The sequence below is a fragment of the Primulina tabacum genome, chromosome 9 (assembly GCF_025594145.1).
Source record: "Primulina tabacum isolate GXHZ01 chromosome 9, ASM2559414v2, whole genome shotgun sequence".
In the NCBI taxonomy this organism is placed as follows: domain Eukaryota; kingdom Viridiplantae; phylum Streptophyta; class Magnoliopsida; order Lamiales; family Gesneriaceae; genus Primulina; species Primulina tabacum.
In genome coordinates, this window is record NC_134558.1 from 16,725,778 (window position 1) to 16,739,760 (window position 13,983).

Sequence of the window (13,983 nt, forward strand, 5' to 3'; positions counted from 1 at the left end):
TTCCACCGAATCTACTATCAAGATGTTGGGAAAAATAAAGGCAAGACGTCTGGATGAACAACTTGCTTCTCGAGATAGATATGAATCTGCAACCAAGAAGATAACCACGTGAATGGGCGCCGGAGGGGTGTCCGGCATGACCACTCTGATGCTTAAGTCAGTGAATAACTCAAGCAGAGAACCAATGTAACCAAGTGATGGTTGTGAGATTGGTGTGGAAGATGAATAATAAATGCACAATAAATGAGAACATTCAATGTGTGAATAGAGAGTAAATGCAAAGAGTGAACCTGATATTTATAGTAGGACATGCAATGATGACCTCGTTCTTTGTGTTTGAGCATTAATTATAGTAGGGTGGCTGATTATACCCTATTGTTCTGACATGTCAAATCTCATACTAGTCACATCCAGCCCACTTGATTTTATCAACTACTTGCATTGGTGTCAGAGATAGGTCGGTTGCACGCACCCTACTTTATCGGCGGTATTAAATACGGCACTCATATCGAAGTGGCCTGGGTAAAACGTTTCTCGGGAAATTATACGAGAGCCCGGGCATCAATAGCCCGGGTAGTTTAAGTCCGGGTGTTCCAAAGACCCGGCCTCTTGACTGGCATATCCATACTCTCCCTTTCATGTCACGCTCTCCACGTCCCGGGCAGTCCAAGATCCGGGCTTCTGGATAGCTTACCATCTTACTAACCCGAATCATGCGTAACCCGGGAAAGATCCATCCTCTTGACCCGGGCACAATCTATAGCACGGGACATCCATAACTCGGGACATCCCGGGGTATCAGTATCAAAAGTTATAACAATGATGAATAATTATACAAATTAAAATTTTAAATTGGTATGTCTTAATAGTTGAGAGTAATTGAATGTTAGACAACATGAATATTAAAACATTGAAACATCAAACATAAGATTCTAAGAAATTTGATTTGAGTGAACAATATCTCTACTTTCTAAATCCACTCGAGATGTTAATTAAAATATATTTTAAAGTGATCTTTTTTATCGCACTACCATATATATCTATTCTAAAAGTAGTTCCGGATATATTTAAGTGTCATTCTTTAACTTAAATACATTTAGAACATAATTAATATATATTATGGAGAGTACTCTACTCAGGTTACGATCATGATAATTAAGAAATTGTTAATCATTAGTACCGAAAAATTATTGTAATTTAATTATATATATATATATATATATATTATGTCTATTATGAAACGATCTCATTAATTTATATCTGTAAGACGGGTCGATTTGATCCATATTTAGAATGAACAATGATATTTTAACATTAAAAGTAATATTTTTAAATGGATCGATCAAATAGGAAATTTATCTGACAAAATAGACTCGTGAAACTCTTTCCTGACAATTTTATAATATATTTTATGGATTATGTAAAGAATGTAATTATTATAGTTGGGCATGATAACATTTAATATATATGTTAATTGTCAGACCCAATTTGCTGAGTTATTGAAGATGACCAGCTCACCAAACCCAATCAGTTAAATGGTGGAATCATTTCAGAAAACCACAAATGAACTATTTAATTACGCCAAATTAATTACGATCACGGAAATTAGCTATTTAATTATATTCCATTCATCATAATTTTTTACGTTGACCTTAAGTGCCACCTTTGCATAGCATGCATCTCATGAAATAGCACACGCATATACGATTCCATATTCGTAATCTATCGCAAATTGTCCACATTTAATTTTACGCAAAACCAATCGACCTCTAGCTGTCATCTGTATATAATATAAATTAGAACGTTGCATATTAATAAACACACATATAAATACATATATAGAAATGTGGGTTGAACCAACTATGAAACATGATATGATTCCTAGTGAATATTAAAAGCAAGCACGAATATTTGGAAGAAAACGAGCCCTCAATCGAATAACGCAACTAATCTTTAGTTTTTTTCCGATCTTTGAAACAATTATATTGTTATATTTGCCCTAGAACTATAAAGTTTAGTAACAAATAATAAAAAAATAACAATTGATCACAAGTGAACTTTCAAAGAACTGTGAAAAAATATCACAAAACATCACAAAGCAATACACTTTTGTAAGTTTGTTTTTGAGTTATTTTGAGAAAAACACAAAAGTTGTAGCAAAGTCAAAGCTTTTGGTGAAAGATAAAATCTAAATAATATTCAATAATCTTGATAATTTTCAAGTTTTACATGTTTAATATGCAAAAAATTAACAATACAATGTTTCCTAGAGTTATAGAACTCTAAAATAGGCAAAAAAAAATTGTTTCACGCGTCGTCGTGTACGGATGAGCACTAGAACCATGCTGCCGCATGGAGGTTGCTGTTGTGCGCAAAGGTCGGTGCAGTGTGTGGTCGCGCTGTTGTTTGTGCTCTGCTGCCCTGCGTACATAATTTATTGCACGGGCACACAGCTGTGCACTGAATAATGCTGACGCGTGGAGGTTGTTGTTGTGCAGTGACAGGTTGGTGCAGTGTGTGGGCGCGCTTTTGTGTGTGCTCTGCTGCCCTGCGTACATACTTTATTGCACGGGTGCACGGCTGCGCTTCTAGGATTGTATTATTGGCCCTCAAATGCTCGAATTCTTGGTTACTCCAAAACGATTCCACGAAGTACTTCTTTGAACTCCTTTTACTTTCTTGAATGATGCCCCGGAATGACCCGGGTTCGGGATGGGCCCCGGGACTTCCCGGACCATGAAGCATATCCATGGTTAGTGCCCAGGCCAAGATGGATACTCTCAGGCCAATAGTATGACAAAATGGACTAATGTCTTGAGCCATTAGACCACCCGGGACACGATTTCCCCGAGATGTGGAATACCCGAGTTCTTCTGTAATTAACCTGAGAGGCATTCTGCTCGGTCACCTCGATATGAGTGAATTATTTAATGCCGTCGATAGACAGTGTGTATAGCCGACCTATCTCTGACACTAATGCAAGTGGTCAATGAATCAAGTAGTCTGGATGTGAAAAGTGTGCGATTTGACATGTCAGAGCAATAGGGTATAATCAGCCACCCTATTATAATTAATGCTCAAACACGAGAAACGAGGTCATCATTGCATCCTCTACTATAAATATCAGGTTCTCTATTTGCATTTATCATCTATTTCACATATTAATTTACACATTTAATACTCTCATTTACTATACACCAATCCCACAACCATCACTTGGTTACATTGGTTCTTTTCTTGAGCTATTCACTGACTTAAGCATCGGAGTGGCCACGCCGGACACCCCTCCGGCGCCCATTCACGTGCTTATTTTTCTGTGCACAGATCTCATAAATCGGACCGAGAAGTTGTGAGATTCAAGCCAGGCATCCAACTCATATTTCCTTCGATATTTTGATAGTTTACCCGGCAGAGTTCCCTACCCGACTCGTCCATTTCGTCCGGGTTGCATCATTGGCGCCGTCTGTGGGAAATTTGAGTTCTAAGGCGTTGATATGGCCCCTACTAGAAGAGCAAACCAAGACACTTCTCGAGTCCAGGAGGAGAACAATACTCGTCTTTCTGGTGCAGGTGGCCCTCCCCCTAATGGTTCTCAACCCACCATTCAGTTAACTCCCGATGAGTTAAAAAAGATTATCACTGATGCTGTTAAGATGGCTACGGCAAAGAAGGCCACCACTCGTCATTCCAGTCATCCTGAGCAGCAACGTGAGCAGCCGCAAGAGGAGGAAAGAAGGGAGGAGGAGAGGGAATCAAGTACGGGTTCTAAGGAAAGAAGGGAGGAGGAGAGGGAATCAAGTGCGGGTTCTAAGTCCCCCACCGTTGCGGAAGAATTAGGGGAGTTGAGGAAGAAAGTCAAGATATTGGAGGGGCAGGTTGGTTCTAAGGGCAGTGCTCCCGTTGTAAAAGGTTGCCCGTTCTCAGATATCATTGTCCGGGAGCCACTACCCGGGCATTTCAAGTAAGCCAAAATCAAGGACTATGATGGGAGTTCCGATCCCGAGGAGCACCTCGCTCGTTTTGAAAACATGGCCATGTTGCACTGTTATGGAGACCAAATTAAATGTAAAGTGTTCCTCACCACCTTAGTGGATTCTTCACAAAGATGGTTTGAAGGATTGACGCCACAAAGCATCAATTGCTTTGAAGACTTCCAAAAGGTATTCTTGCATCAATTTAGCAGCAGCAAGAAGTACAAGAAGACTGCTTTCAGTTTATTTGAGGTAAAGCAGAGGCAAGATGAAACCCTAAGGGCGTATCTCAAAAGATTCAACCGAGTGGTCCTGGATGTGCCGGCCTGTGCACCCGAGACGAAGACTACAGCGTTCATGCAAGGGCTGTGGGAAGGGGATTTTTTCCGATCCTTGACTAAGAAATTGCCCGGGAGCTTCGAAGATCTCTTATCCCGAGCAGAGAAATACATTAATATGGAAGAAGCGCAAAATCAGAAGAGAGAGGCCTTGAAGAGATCAAGAGGAGATCGGGCTGTCAAACCCGAAGAAAGAGCCCCCAAGAAAAATGGCTCGGGACATTTCTCTCATGTGCCTTTGAGAATTGCCCGGGACCAAGAGGTTCAAGAATGCAGCTCGGATGTAGCCCCGCTCCCCAGTCCTGTGGCGAGAGCGTCGAAGCCAGAACAGAAGGGGTACTGCACCCTTCATAAAGATTGTTCCCATAACACCAATGAATGCCAGATCCTGAGGAAGAAATCCATTATGCACCCTATGCCAGCATCCCGTCCTCCTCGAGATAACTCTAGACAACCACCTTGGTTATCTAGACGTCTCGGACCGAATATTCCTCCAAAAGCAGTTGACCTCCGAGTGGAAGCAAGAGGGAAGAAACAAGTTCCCGAGGAGAAATGAATAGACAAGTTGAGAGGAAAGACCCTTCTCCAAGCCGAGGAGTAATAAAGATGATCTCGGGAGGGTCCACAGATGGTGATTCCAATCGAGCCCGGAAAGCAAGGAGTAAGAGGGAGTGTTTGGAGGTTGATGGAGGGAGGAGAGACGAGCCAGTCATAAGCTTTGGACCAGAGGACCTCAGAGGAGTTAGTCTACCTCACAATGACGTCTTGTCATTCAGGCCCGAGTGGCTAACTATGATGTTTGAGAGTATTTGTTGACAATGGCAGCTCGGTCAATGTCATCTTCAAGGAGCCACTGGTCCAAATGGATTTACATGGGAATCAGTTAGAGGCGGTTGAGACTGTCTTATTTGGTTTTGCTAGACATGATGTATACCCTGAGGGGGAAATCACTCTACCCCTGACCCTGGGCACAGAAGACCTGAGGAAGACAGTGATGACTGTTTTTACAGTGGTGGATGCCCCATCCTTGTACAACATCATATTGGGAAGGTCGGCCATGAATGAAATGAGAGCCGTGGCCTCCACTTATCACAAGAAAATCAAGTTTCCAGTGCGAGGACAGGTTGGAGAAGTTAAGGGAGATCAGCCCTCTTCTCGGAGGTGTTATGGGGAAACAGTCCGGGTAGATCAAAAGAAGGCAAGGAGGGAAGGGAAGGAGAGAGGATGTCAAGAGGGGGTCAAGGAGAGAGAGGTGCACTTTGTCGCTGAGGAAGAACAAGAAGAGGTGGAAATTGAGCCAGGAAAGCAGGTCCGGGTGGCCCGAAACATCTGCACGTCCACCCGGGTAAATCTCTTGCAATGTTTGAAAACTAACATCAGTGTTTTTGCCTGGTCTCAACAGGAATTGTCCGGGATCTCGCCCCAAGTGGCCGAGCATAAATTAAATATCCTCCCGGGATCCCGGCCCGTGAAGCAAAAAAAGAGACATTTTGGCCCCGAAAAAAATAAAGTAATTGAAGAGCAAGTGGGAGAGTTGCTAAGGGCCGGGCATATCAGGGAAGTCCAATTTCCTACCTGGCTGTCAAATGTGGTTCTCATCCCAAAATCTACTGGAAAATGGAGAATGTGTGTTGATTTCTGGGACTTGAATAAAGCATGCCCAAAAGATTGTTATCCACTCCCCCGAATCGATTAGCTGGTAGATTCCACTTCTGGATGCGAGTTATTAAGCTTTCTGGATGCATATCAGGGGTATCACCAAATCCCCTTTGCTCTGGAAGACCAAGATAAAGCAAGTTTTATTACCTCTGGGGGCACCTTTTGCTATGTCGTTATGCCTTTTGGCTTGAAAAATGCGGGGGCTATGTACCAACGCTTGATGAATATTGTCTTCCAAAAGCAAATAGGTCGGAATATTGAGGTGTATGTGGACGACATTCTAATCAAAACCCTGGAAGTCTCCCACTTCATTGATGATTTAGCTGAAACTTTCACCACTTTAAAACAATATGGAATAAAGCTCAATCCGGGCAAGTGCGTGTTCGGGGTCAGGAGTGGTAAATTTTTGGGTTTTTTGGTAACTGACAGGGGGATAGAGGTTAACCCTGAGAAAATCAAAGCAATAATGGACATGCCTTCACCTCAATCTGTCCGAGATGTGCAGAAATTAACCGGGAGGATTGCCTTCCTGTCGCGCTTGATTGCCCGATCTGCCCATCGGAGTTATCCATTCTTCCAAGTCCTACGGAAAGCGCAAAAATTTGGCTGGGACGACAAATGTGAACAAGCTTTTCAGGACTTGAAGAAGCACCTGGCCGATTTGCCTATTTTAGCCAAGCCCAAGCCCGGGGAAAAATTATGGGTCTATCTCTCCGCCACTGAAATTGCTGTTAGCTCTGTGCTCATCAAGGAAGGAGCCGATCAGAAACCAATATATTATGTCAGTCATGCCCTTCGAGGGGCAGAGTTAAAATACAGTGAATTGGAGAAGGTAGCATTAGCCTTGGTAATGACTGCTCGAAAGTTGAGGCCATATTTTCTCTCGCACCCCATTGTGGTCCTCACCAAATCTCCCCTCGGAAGAATCATAACTCACGCCGAAGTCTCCGGGAGAATGGTCAAATGGACTGTGGAGCTCGGGGAGTATGATATTGAATACAAACCCCGAGCTGCTATAAAAGCCCAGGCATTAACGGATTTCTTAACAGAAATGATTCAACCAGTCGAAGAAGAGGTATGGAGGGTGTTTGTTGATGGCGCATCAAACCTATCTGGATGTGGAGTGGGGGTTGTCCTAATCGCCCCATCAGAGGAGAAAATCAAGTTGGCTTTGAGGATTGATTCGAGGGTTACAAATAACGAAGCAAAGTATGAAGCTGTTTTGGCAGGGTTACAGGCTGCCCGGGAAGTTGGTACTTCCCGAGTCATTATCTATTCTGACTCCCGGTTGGTTACACAGCAGATCAAAGGGACGTATGAGGCCAAAAATGAAAAAAATGTTCAAATATTTAAGGCTCATCACTGCTCGGACATCGTCTCTGACAGACTGGAGTATCGAGCAAATTCCCCGGGAGGAAAATGTAGAGGCCGATGCCTTTGCCAAATTGGCTGCTTCCATGACCGATATAGCTACTCGGGAGTTTCTCTGCTTTACCCGGTTAATGCTCTCTATTGATGAAGAAATACCCCCGGTCCAGAAAAGCTCATGGATGACTCCTATTGTGGAATACATAGTACATGAAAAGCTCCCAGAAGACCGAGCCCAGGCTGCGAAAATCAAAAAACAAGCGCCCAGGTTCATCTTTTTGAATAATGTTTTGTACAGGCGATCCTACCAGGGCCCATTACTCAAATGCTTGTCAGAAGACGAGATAGAGTATGTCCTCCGGGAAATACACGGAGGATGCTGTGGCGAACACCTCGGTGGAACAGCTCTGTCTCGAAAAACTATATTGGCCGGTTCTGGTGGCCTCAGATGAATCAAGATGCTGCCCTACTCGTCCGAAAGTGTCAGGGTTGCCAACACCATTCTAGTTTTCACCACTGCCCAGCTGCAAGTATGCAACCAATCTCCGCATCATGCCCTTTTGACCAGTGGGGTTTAGATATTGTGGGTCCTTTCCCCATAGCCCGAGCACAGAAAAAGTTCCTTCTGGTGGCTGTTGATTATTTCTCCAAGTGGGTAGAGGCCGAGCCATTAGCCAAGATCACCGAGGATGAAGTCATGAAATTTCTTTGGAAGAACATTGTTTGCAGATATGGCATCCCGAGGAAACTAATTTCAGATAATGGAAGGCAATTCCAGGGAAAAAAAATCACCTCCTGGTGTCAAGAAATGAAGATTATTCAATCTTTCACCTCAGTAGCTTACCCTCAGGCTAATGGCCAGACTGAAGTGACTAACAGGATCATTGTACAAGTATTGAAAGCCCGGCTCCATGGGAAAAGAAAAGATTGGGTGGAAGAGTTACCGAGTGTCTTATGGGCATACCGAACTACGCCTCGATCATCTACTCGAGAAACACCCTACAGCCTCTATGGATCAGAAGCAGTCCTGCCGGTGGAAATTGGGCAATCTTCTACTCGGGTAGAATCTTACCTGAGTAACAATGATCAATCTCGGGCCATCGAACTTGATCTGGTTTTAGAAAAGAGAGACAGAGCTACCATTCGAATGGAGGCTTATCGCAGCCGGGTAATAAAATCTTATAATAAGCACGTTCGGACACGAGACTTTCAGATAGGGGACTTGGTTATGAAGAAAATCAAACCGGTGGGTGATGTAGGGAAATTAGAATCCCGGTGGGAAGGACCCTTCAAAATAATTCGAAGAATCAGCTCAGGTGCAGCTTACTATCTTGAAGTTTCTCAGGGACATTCTCTCAAGAGGCCATGGAATGCTTTTCATTTAAAGAAATATTATGTTTAAAAGCACGTGTATCTATTATTTCTTCATCAAATAAAGAAATGGTTCAGGAAAATGTACACTAAGTCCAGGGACCCGTACCCTGGCCAAGGGACCCGCACCCTAGTCGTCTACTAAGTCCAGGGACCCGTACCTTGGCCTAGGGACCCGCACCCTGGTCATCTACTAAGTCTATGGACCCATACCCTGGCCCAGGGACCCGAACCTTGGTTATCTACCAAGTCCAGGGACCCGTACCCTGGCCCAGGGACCCGCACCCTGGTCATCTACCAAGTCCAGGGACCCGTACCCTGGCCCAAAGACCCGCACCCTGGTCATCTACAAAGTCCAGGGACCCGTACCCTGGCCCAGGGACCCGCGCCCTTGTAATCTACTAAGTCCAGGGTCCCGTACCCTGACCCAGGGACCCGAACCTTGATTATCTACCAAGTCCAGGGACCCGTACCCTGGTCGTTTATGAATCCTAGGAAACCAGTCCAGTAATTTACACCTTGATTGCCCATCAAGATTAATTTCGTATCAAGCCCTCAGGTCTTTGCTTTGAAAAAATATATTGGTTGATAAAATTCAATTCAGAGTTAATACGGAGTTCAAGATAATTTACAATTCTGGAAATATTGGAAAGTAATTATCAAATGCGAGAAAAGATCTCATTCAAAGGGGAAATATTTACAAGGTGCCCGGGAACCCGGGAATAAAAAAAAAATCCTAGTCTACTCGGGGATCTTGCTCTTTGTTCTGCTCTTCCTCATCTGGGAGAGAGGCGGCTGCCTTCTCCAGATCTGGAAAGTCTTCCTGGTCGACTGGAACTAAGCCTGCCTCCTCGAATTGCTCCAGACACTTGTTGAAGCCCTGTTCGAAGTAGGGGAAGGCTTTATCAGCCAACATCTTCTTGAACTCTAGGGACTTCAGAAAATTGGTCATTTGTTCCTCCTGGGCAGTCTTCAGGAGGCTTATTATGATCTGAGATTCCTCAGCCTGGACGCGGGAAGACTCTGCCTCTGCCCTTGCTGCCTTCGCCTCCGCCCGGGCCTTAACAAGCTCCGCTTGAGCCAAGTCCATTTGCTGTTGCCAGCAGGCCTTCTCCCGAGCCAAGACATGCTCATGAAGCTCATTCAGACGACCAACCTCCTCTTGGAGTTTAGCATGCATCTCCCGAGCCGAGGTAGCCTGAGCATTTGCCCCCTTGGCCACATGAGCCACTCGCTCGTAGGAATGTATGAGCATCTGCAAGCCCTGAAAATATAAAAAGGTCAGAGAAGACAGTATAAAAGAATGCAATTTTATGGACTTACAGAGAAGGTCCGGGACACTCCTTCGCAGAGCAGCATATTGGGATGAATTCCCTGAAGGTGTATCACCTCGTCAGGGCGCAGAAGGCCCCGGATCATTTTGACAAGATCCGAGCTAATATCCTCCCCAAAGATATTGGGGACGACCCAGGGCCTTCCCCTGGAGGGACCGGCAGAAGGACCAGTCATAGGTGGAGACCGGGCAATCTCCTCAATCTCATCCTCTGCCACCATCGCTTCCGCGATCGGCTCCTGTGTGGCTTTCTTCTTTCGCCGATTTAGAGGAGCCGGGCCTTCCTCAGTAGCAGGGACGGTGGATTCTTCCCGGGGAAGGGCGGTTTCCTCCTGGGCCTCAGCCTCCACCTCAACTCGGCGTTCTTCGTTATCCCGGGCCTCAGCCGCCGCCCGGGCTTGGCGTTCTTCCTCCTCTTGAATTTTTCGGGCCCTCTTCTCAGCCCGGATCTTTTTCTGCTCAGCTTTTCTCCTAGCAACAGCCTCCTGAAAGCTTGCCCTGATCATATCTTCTTCGGCTGCATCGAAAATTGACATCAGAATTAAAAGCATACAAGAGATGAGTAGTCCAAGGAAAGTAATTTACCAGCTTGCGACCCGGGGTGATCAAATTCATCAATAATCCGATCCACTAGGTCCTTAGGCCGGGACCCGATCCCATAATGAACCAGATTGCCCTGCTTCTCCAAAGCATCCCAAGCGTGGGTAAAAGGAGGGAGAAGCTTGAAGTCTCGGGGAAGCTCAGGTTGTGTGGGCAGAGAAGATAGGAAACCCAAGGCACAGGATGGAAGAGTCGGAAATTGAAGAAAGGAAAATTTTGTTTTCCATCCCTTCAAACGTTTTTCTCTTTCTGTCATCTGATTCCTCAAGTGTCTTGCTAAAATTTTAAAAATCTAAAATAGACTTCCCACACTTTCAAAATAATAGTAATAGTTGAACAAAAATTCTTATGTATTACGATAAAACCCAAAATAAAAATATTGTTGATTAAATCTTATTTTTAACACTTATATCCTTTGTTTTTCACGACATACACTTATATCACATGTAATAAAATTTTAAATCTCTATAATCAACAATAATACCCAAAAATTATCAGTTTTACAAATGTTATGTTCTCATCAAAATCATTAATACCAGTATTTCTAAATAACCTTAAACAATTCCTCGAGCTTCTTCATTTCTTATAAAGTATAACATCTAAATTTTTTTTATACCATACTGGTTTACTTCCAAATACCATAATTCTTAAAAGACTTTTAAGGACAAATATTTTTACAGTCCCAAACATGACAACTATTCAATTTCTTATATCAATCTCCAAAGTAATCTATTAATCAATCATATACTATTAGTATCTAAAAAATACTATACTCTAACAAACATAAGATTAACTCTTAATGTTAAGGACAAAACTTATTTAATAGACTGGGCATATAAACTCCAAACATTACTATGGTGCCAAACTAGAATTCAATCACAAACACATGCTTGTATAATTTACTTGTTCATCCCAAATTTCATGACCTATTTGAATCAAAACTTACGTTCACAAAATATGCTAACATAAACATCAAACCCCATAAACTTAATTTGATAACTTGATAAGATGAATTATTACCTCATACTAAAGATCACTCAAATTCATTTTCAAAACTAACTCAAAGAAATATTTTCCCAAATAACATAAATGCTCATACTTTACTACCCAAAGGCAAAATCATAATGAATAACTCTAGCTATTATGATATCTTTAATTTTAAACTAATAAAATTTGTGAAATTTATATTTAATTCAAAAACTTAATAACCTTGTCGCTATAATGTAAAAAAAATTCATTTCAACCATATAAAGAGAGAAAAAAAATGATACATATCAAAATTAAAAAATTTCAGACCATACAAATGCTTACTCGGTCAATACGAGGGTATAATTATATTCTCATCCCAATACAACCCGTAGCCAACATGCATGACAATAATATTCATATAACATGCTAAATGTGATCCAAATCTTTAATAATGCAACTAAAGAAACTCATACTTTAAGGCTTATTACGTTTAAAATCGTAAAAACTTACAGACTTGAGGCATGACTTCATGAGCTTCTCGCAACCGACTGTAAGCACAACCCTTTACAAGAACACTGCTCTGATACCAACTGTAACATCCCGTAATAAAATAATTAATACTAAATTAAATTTTGCGGAAAATAAATATTTTTCTTATTTAAATAGTAAACTTTCTCCTTCTGAATTTAAATAAAATGATCAAATAAATTCTTGAATATAATATAAGTATAAAATATTTCCATGGCCTAAAAAAATTATCATTCATCACTACTGTAAAAGCGTTATCCAAAACGAGCATTTGAAAATAATTTTTTGCCAACAAAATTTTGAATAAATAAAAATCAGAATAAAAAGTTTAACGTGCATAAAATTCTTTCATAACAATAGTGGTCCTCGGGTTTACACTGCACACAGTCCGAGCAAGCTCACTGGTCAGCACCTCCTGTCTCCTCAAAAGCATCAACATCTGCATCGATCAAGTCTAGTGAGCCTAAAGACTCAACACACATAAACCAGGAATAGCAAATAGTACTTAACAAAATCATATGCATTTGAAAGTAACGTGTACGAAATAACAGCTGAACATACATAAACATAGACGTGCCATAATTGCATAAACATTTTCATAAAAGTGTTTCCATCATAATATACATAATCACTTAATTTTGCGTAGAAATATGTTCAAAGTGTCCCGTAACATAAATCGTCTGATCAGACTAAACCAGAGTACTGGGCTGGTAGGGATCACCACAGCCTTTCGACCGAATTTCCACTCCCACATACATAAATCTCCGGTCATACTTTACAAGGTGGAGAGGTCAACGGTCATACTTTACCGCTTTTCAATACCATAATCAAACATCCCAATCATGCTTTTACCGGGTGGCCACAAGACAAATCACATACTACCAAAATAAAATATTTTTGCACGTCGATCATGCTTAAAAACGTCGAGGGCTTCGTTGGAACGCTCTGGAAATGTTGCACCAACCACAACAGCAAAGATCCAGGAGATCCCAATGAAGCCTGCAACCAAAACTCGAGAAAACATGTAGAACATGCACAAATTTTCACAACTTGAGCGGTTTTATGATAAAAATCATATCGCTCTCATTTCTTATCAGAAATTACGAATTTGCTATCGAATCAAAGAAAACACAAAGTACTACAAATCATATGTTGAAAATATTTCCAGAAAACCAACCTATAAGTCGCAGAATTCGAAATAACAGAGGGTGACGGGTTTTGTGACACAGAAATTTCACAGCTTGTGCGATTTTATGACAAAAATCATATCTGCCTCGTTTCTTATCATAAAATTATGAATTTTCAATCAAATCAGAGATAACACAGAGTGCTACAAATAAAACGTTGAAAACATTTCTAGAAAACCAAACTATAAGTCACAGAATTCGAAATAACAGAGGGTGATGGGTTTTGTGACACAGGAATTTAACAGCTTATGCGGTTTTACGATAAAATCATATCTCTCTCGTTTCTTATCAGAAAATTACGAATTTGCTATAAAATCGAAGATAACACAGAGTGCTACAAAATATATGTTGAAAACATTTCCATAAAATCAAACTATGAGTCGCAGAATTCGAAATAACAGAGGGTGACGGGTTTTGTGACACAGAAAGTTCACAGCTTATGCGGTTTTACGATAAAAATCATATCTATCTCGTTTCTCATCAGAAAATTACGAATTTTCTATTAAATCGAAGGTATTACAGAGTACGAGAATTCATATGTTGAAGACGGTTCCAGGAAACAGACCTATAAACCGCAGGAATAGAAATGAGAGTGAATGGCAGGTTTTGTGACTCAAATTTTCAGAAATCGTTTGAATAATAACCCATCAAACTTTGCA

At 41.8% G+C, this 13,983-nt stretch overlaps 2 protein-coding genes across 2 annotated transcripts; both read left to right on the top strand.

Annotated features, from left to right (window-relative positions):
• The first annotated feature begins 4,028 nt into the window (after window positions 1–4,028).
• On the top strand, window positions 4,029–4,865 carry LOC142556947 (uncharacterized). The gene has a single exon (XM_075668431.1). The coding sequence runs from the start codon at window positions 4,029–4,031 to the stop codon at window positions 4,863–4,865; it is 837 nt and encodes a 278-aa protein (XP_075524546.1).
• Window positions 4,862–7,788, top strand: LOC142556948 (uncharacterized). Its single transcript, XM_075668432.1, has 4 exons — window positions 4,862–5,076; window positions 5,135–5,618; window positions 6,060–7,221; window positions 7,355–7,788. The coding sequence occupies exons 1-4, from the start codon at window positions 4,862–4,864 to the stop codon at window positions 7,786–7,788; spliced, it is 2,295 nt and encodes a 764-aa protein (XP_075524547.1).
• Window positions 7,789–13,983: the final 6,195 nt, after the last annotated feature.